At 51.1% G+C, this 6,281-nt stretch overlaps 1 protein-coding gene across 9 annotated transcripts; it reads left to right on the top strand.

Annotated features, from left to right (window-relative positions):
* The first annotated feature begins 2,205 nt into the window (after nucleotides 1–2,205).
* Nucleotides 2,206–6,281, top strand: C9H1orf210 (chromosome 9 C1orf210 homolog). 9 transcript variants are annotated; one of them, XM_033113151.1, is made up of 5 exons: nucleotides 2,206–2,622; nucleotides 4,230–4,260; nucleotides 4,531–4,616; nucleotides 5,212–5,320; nucleotides 5,463–6,281. In XM_033113151.1, the coding sequence occupies exons 4-5, from the start codon at nucleotides 5,302–5,304 to the stop codon at nucleotides 5,783–5,785; spliced, it is 342 nt and encodes a 113-aa protein (XP_032969042.1). In that variant the 5' UTR covers nucleotides 2,206–2,622; nucleotides 4,230–4,260; nucleotides 4,531–4,616; nucleotides 5,212–5,301; the 3' UTR covers nucleotides 5,786–6,281. The 9 variants fall into 9 exon arrangements, with proteins under 9 accessions (XP_032969042.1, XP_032969038.1, XP_032969041.1 ...); XM_033113147.1 differs by lacking the exon at nucleotides 4,230–4,260; XM_033113150.1 differs by lacking the exon at nucleotides 4,531–4,616.

Below are 6,281 nucleotides of genomic sequence, written 5' to 3'. Positions count from 1 at the left end.
GACCCCTTCACAACTCCCTATCACACGAAGCTGTTTTATTTTCATCATAGCACTCACCATTAGCTGAAATAATCTTACGTATTTCTTTACTTGTGTATTGTCTGTCTTCCCCACCAGAATGAAAGCAACAATAAATACTGAAATAAATGAATGAAAGGAAAATGAAGACTCTCTGGGATGGGGCAGTGACGCATCAAGGAACTCTGTCCCCAGCAGCTCGCACAGGGCCTGCCGGATGGTTGCCAGGGCTGCCGTGAAGGTTGTAAAGGATATCCACTGCACCAGAGCTCCCGGCAGAGGGGCCAGTGGGTGCCGATATCCACTGTTCTCTGTTCTCCATGCTTGGGGGGCACCCAACAGGTTGCTTTCTGCGATTTCACAATGTATGTTTATGGGCAGGCTGTGGCTTTGTGAAGGGTGTCCAATAAATATTCATCGATTCAATGACTGACTGTGCAGACCTTTACTTTACTTGTTCTTCTTTGGGACTTCACGCAAATTCCCTTCTCAGGACTTCATTTTCTTCATCTGTTAAGGGGATACTTAATATCAATCTAATAATGCAGCTATCAGGATTAAATGAAAGTTCATTCAAATGCTGGCACAAATGTGATTTCATTTGCGTGAAGTATCCAGAATAGGCAAAGCCATAGAGACAGAAAGCAGATTTGTGGTTGCTGGAGCCTGGGGGGAGGGGGCAATGAGGAGTGACTGCTTCATGGGTAGGGGGTATCCTTTCGGTGTGATGAAAATGTTTTAGAACTAGATACAGTGATGGTTGTACAACGTTCTGAATGTACCAAATGCTACTGAATTGGGCACTGAACATGGCTAAAAATGGTGACTTTCTTTTGTTATGTGAGTTAGGTTATGGTACATGAATACCTCAATTAAAAACAAAGCAGCCCAGTGCCCAGGGCATGGTAGGTGTTCAATTAATATCTTTTGAATGCTATGATTTCCTTGCTTCAAAATCAAAGCAAAACCCTAAACCTTCCTTGGTGCCTCACTGCCCCATCCCAGACAGTATTCACTTTCCTTTCATTCATTTATTTCAGAAGTATTTATTACTGCCATTTTAGATAGTGGGGATTTGATGGGGAACAAGACAGGTGCAGACCCTGAGTTTCCAGGTTTGTCAGGGACCCTGCCAAAGAGAAAAATCACAATACTGTGCAGTCAGGGCAATGGGGGAGAAGGGCTAGGGTCTGCGGGGGCACAGAGGAGGGGTGGCGGGACCCAGGCCAGGGAGAGTCAGGGAAGGCCCTCTAGAGAAAAAGGCACCTAAACTGGGGCCTGAGGGATGAGTAGGCCTGGGAGGAAAATCAGCCAGGTAGGAGATGGACAAATGGGGGGGCGGGACTGGAGGTGAGTTCCGGGAGAGTTCCGGGTCCCAGGAACAGCTCATGTAGAGCCTGGGAGGTGAGAGCATGTTGGGTTCTAGGAATAGAGAACAGTTTGGTGCAGAGCATATCAAGTGTAGGCATGAGACAAGGTGGGAGAAGTAGAAAGGGGCCATTGGTAGTGAGTTCAGACTCCATGCTAAGATATTCAAGGTCCTGCGTGAACTGGCCTCCACTTTGCAGCCACAGTTCTGGCATGTACCCTGAGGGTCCCTGTGAATTCTTGTGCCCGCATGGCTTAGCTTATGCAATCCTTCTTCCCTAGATATTTACAGAGTGCCTGCCTTGCGCCAGGTGCTGGGAACCCAGAAAGGGTCAAAACCTGGCTCCACCCTGGGAGAGCCTGCGAGTTAATGGGGGAGGCAGCACAGGAAGAAATCATTACAACATAAGTAGAGAAATGCGGTGATCAAGAGGGTGATCAAGAGGGTGCGCAGGGCATGGAGGAGGCGGGGCTTGCGGGGGTTGACTCCTGAACTGAGGTGACTCCGGAACTGAGACTAGGAGGCACTAGGTCTGGGGACAAGGAGTAAGGAAACAGGGAGACTCAGAACCTAACTTAGTGGGATCACAGGATCCTTGAGATCCAGATGAAGGCTTGAACCCTCTACCCAGGTCACACCAATACACGATACCCTCCCGCCCCAAGGCACATACACACTCCTCATACACTCCCTATAAGGCCTCTGAACTCACACTCCCACTGACCTCAACATGCCTACATCCCTCCTACACACACACACACACATTTGCAGGCAATTTTTAGTGTTCTTGGTCCCTCCGGCTCTGCTCAACCCCCGTCCTTCCGGTTCCGGCCCTCCGCCCTCACAGGCCTGCAAAGCTCCCTCTACAACTCTGGACTTTGTACCTGTCACCGGAAATGCACCGCTTATCGGGGCCGCCAGCTGAGCAGCTGCCTGCTGAGGCGCCCGCCCCTTCCAGGGCCCGCTAGACCCCCCTCTGGATCCCAGCTGTACCCGCTCCCACCCCCACGTACTGGGGGAAGGGGTGAGGCCTGCGCCGTCCTCACAAAAGCCTGGGAAGATGAAGAGTCCTCCCTTTTGGGGGCGTTGCCGACTGCCCAGCCCGCAGCCTTCACCTGCGGCTTCAGCCCCGCCTGCTTCGTTCCCAGGTGAGTCAAGCGGCTGCTCTGGCCCGCCCACCTGTGTGCCCGCCCCAACCGGAAGCTTCCTCCACCGACTGAGCACAGTTCCTACAGGTGGGGAGCAGAGGGGAAGAACTGGGGGGCTGGGAGGGGGAACCCATAGATCCCTGAGGGCTCCTGGGAGCTGGAAAAGAGCTACAAATCAGGGTGGGTGTGAACGTCTGTGAAGATCAGAGGGTGTTTGCGTTTGTTGGTGGAAGAAGTGTGACCTGAGGGGGGAGGGGTGACAGCCTGTGGGTGTGGGTATGTGTCCTTGGGAAGAATTCACAGGGACAGGGCAGGAAGGAAAGGAGTAGGAGTAAGTAAAATCTTAGAAATGTCAAATTGAGTTCAATTCATTTCAATTTAACAAACTCTTACTTTTTTGAGGACCCAGTGCATAGTGTTGGACCCACAGTGAGCACTCAATGGATATGTGCTAGTAAATGATGTACCTTTCCTTTCTAATGCCCCCTCCGCCACATGCACGCAGCCACACCTCGCTCTCCCGCACTCATCTCACAAGCCCCTCCTGAGCAGCTCAGTGCAGGCCTCTCTGGCAGTGCCAGGGCACAGGTTAATCGGCCTAGTCCTTGCCCCCAGGGAGCTGCCCGTCTAGTAACTGGCCAATAGTTGATGGGGTGGGCCAGGAAAGGGGGTATCCAGGCGGTCCTGGGACAACCTCCTAGGCAGGCATGGTCTGATTTGGCTTTGAGGGTGGTGGACTCAAAAAATGGAGGAGGGAGGGGATGGCTGGGAAACCAAAGGGTGGGTGAGGTGGGAGGTGTGTGTGTGTGTGTGGGGGGGTGGTATGCAGGAGGGATCTGTGGAGAAGAGAAAGAAGAGTTCAGCCTGAGAGCCATGTGCTGGGTTGTGAGGTGAAATTTGCATGCAGTCCTAGGGAGCTCTTGAAGGATTTTTTTTCTTGTTTTTAGTTTATTCTGGAGTTTTATTTTATTTTATTTATTATTTATTTAGTTTAAGGTGTACAAAACAATGTAATAGTTAGACATTTATCATTTATATCCCTCACACAGTGATAACCCCCCGCTCCCAATCTACTACCCCTCTGACATCGCACAGAGCCATTACATTTCCACTGTCTCTATTCCTAATGCTGTACTCCGCTTCTTGTAACCATATATATATAAAATTATAGTTGACATTTATTATTGTTCAGCTTCAGCTTCAGGTGCACAGTGCAGTGATCAGGCATCTACGTCTTCCCTGAGGTGGTCTCCCTAATGAGACAAGTGTCCATCGGACACCCTACAAAATCTTTACAACACTATTGATTACATTCCCCAAATTGACTTTCGTATCCCCATGGCAATCTTGTGGTTACCGATTGTGCTTTCTAATGCCCTCACTTGAAGGATTTTTAAGCAGGGGAGTGATGGGGTCAGATTTGGGCTTTAGGTCCATCACTCTGGAATGGACTAGAGGTGGGGAGGACCAGTAGGGAAGTTACTTTAAGAGTCGAGGTACAAAATGAAGGTGGCTTGGACTGGGGCAGTGATAGTGGGGAGCAGAGGAGGGGCATAGTCATTCCGGACATATTTAGAGGAGGAACTTGCGGGCGTGGTGGCCAGTTGGTGGTGAGATGGGAGGGTCTCATGAAGGTATCGCTATGAAAGGCTATGGTGTAGTACGCCCCTAAATTATTGTTTCTCTCCTAGTAGGTGCTTTCCTAGCTTGGATACTCCTCACCAGGTACTCCTCTGATTCAGGTACTCCACCTCCGATAACCGTTAGCCCTAGCTGGTCCTCCAACAGTTACTTTACTAACCTAGGTGCTCTTCCTCTAACTGCTTTCCAGAGTCAGGTGTTGCTCCCCCCGGACTCTCCTCTGATCAGATGCTCCTCCTCTAGGTACTCCTGAGCCTGGATGATTTTCCTCCAGATACTCCCTTCATTAAGATGCTCTTTCTGTAGATTTTCTCCAGCCCTAGTGATTCTCATCCAATTAATTTCCTCACTCAGGTGATCTGCATTTGGCTGCTCCCTGAATCCAGCCTCCCTCTGAGGGCACTGGCGCCAAGCGATGTGCCTGAGGGCGGAGGGTAGAGGTAGGGTAGCAGGGGCTCCTGACTCAGGAAGAGAAGGGCCAGGGCTTCCCTGGCTGTGTCTGGGACCCCTGCCCTGCGTGGGGCTGGCACCATCCTCCATGTGTGGTCTCCACTTTGGCTCGTTAGCTGCAAGCAATTGCTGTTGTCCAGTCTCTGGAAGCCAGGACTGTCTCTGCCACCACTTCCCATCCTCAGCTTACCAAGCAGTGTAGTGCACTGGGCTCTGGCCCCTGGTAGCAGAGACCTGGGTTCAAGTCCTGGGTCTTTGGCTGCGTTAGTTAACCCTTCTGGGCCTTAGAATCCTCATCTGTAGAGGGGATAATGTTTACACCCACGTTGCAGATTTCTGCGAGCATGTTGCCTGGTGCCTGAATCATAAGTTCTAGCACCGATTTATTGTGTCAGCCGTTTCGAGAGCTGGACCCTACAATGTTCCCTTACGAATAGCGAATGTCTGTGGCTCAGCCTGTTTCTCTCCTGTGAAAAACTGGTTGTGGTCCATTGTCCAGTCCCCACAGTTTGTGTAGCACCCTAACATGGCTGTGAGTGTGGCTGAAATGCGTGCCCTGTGGCCATCCCTGTGTGTGTGCTCTAGGACTGTGCCCCAGGGCTGCTTGGCACCTGGAGATCTCCTTGGACCAAGATCTGGCCAAGCCTGAGACTCATCGGTGTCTTCGGGCCCTCCATGACTGAGATAAACCAAAGTGAGTGACAGTGGGAGGGAAACTAAAGGGGAGAGGGGGTTCCCTTAGATGCTGGGATGGGGAAGGACCCTGCCCCCATTTCTCAGGGTTTTCAGGGAGCTTATCTGGGGCCCCATCCATGATGCTGTCCCTTTCTCTGCAGCTGTTGTGGGGCCCTCGGAGATCCCCACAGCATCAGCCTTGGCGCCTGAACCAGGCCCGGGGGCCCGGCCATGGCCAGTGCTGGTGGGGGTTTTGCTGGCGGCTGTGGTCCTCTCCCTCCTCCTTGCACTTGCTGCCAAATTCCACCTCTGCCGCAAATACCGCGCCAGCTACCAGCACCACCCACTGCCTGAGACAAGAAAGGGTGTCTTCCCCGAGGTGGGTGAAGATGAGGATGATGACGGCTTCATCGAGGACAATTACATTCAGCCTGGTGCCAGTGGGCTGGGGACAGACTGTAGCAGGAACCACTTCTCCCTCTGAGCCCTTATGTTTGGATACCTCCCAGTCCCCTCATGCCTGACAGATTAAGGACAGCAGATACTGCATGGGACAGCAGATACAGCCTCAGGGACAGAGGTGGCTAGGGTTTAGGGGCTGACCAGGGGTGGAGCAATCGTGCCTTCCTAGACACTAGCCACCAAAGTGACAATGACCCTCTCTTACTCAATAACCCTCAATGGCTCCCTGCTATTCTCAGGATTAAGGCTACCAAGGGCCCAGCTATGGAAATAAGGCCTCTGTCAGCCTCTTGGTTTCCTTTTTTGCCTTTCTCTACTTCCTACTTAACTAATTCTTATTCTATGCCAGATGATAACATTTTAGCAAGTGAAAATCAGTGTGCCAAGTTTCTTATTGAACAATTTCCCTATCAGTAAAGTGGGTAATCTAAATGGGTAACCTAAAGTGGGTAACCTAATCTAAACTAGGTTTTCCACAGGTATTAAAAAATCTATTTTAATTCAAATAAAAATTAAAA

The sequence above is a fragment of the Rhinolophus ferrumequinum genome, chromosome 9, assembly GCF_004115265.2.
Source record: "Rhinolophus ferrumequinum isolate MPI-CBG mRhiFer1 chromosome 9, mRhiFer1_v1.p, whole genome shotgun sequence".
Classification (NCBI taxonomy): Eukaryota; Metazoa; Chordata; class Mammalia; order Chiroptera; family Rhinolophidae; genus Rhinolophus; species Rhinolophus ferrumequinum.
This window is presented reverse-complemented; position numbering and strand designations above follow the sequence as displayed.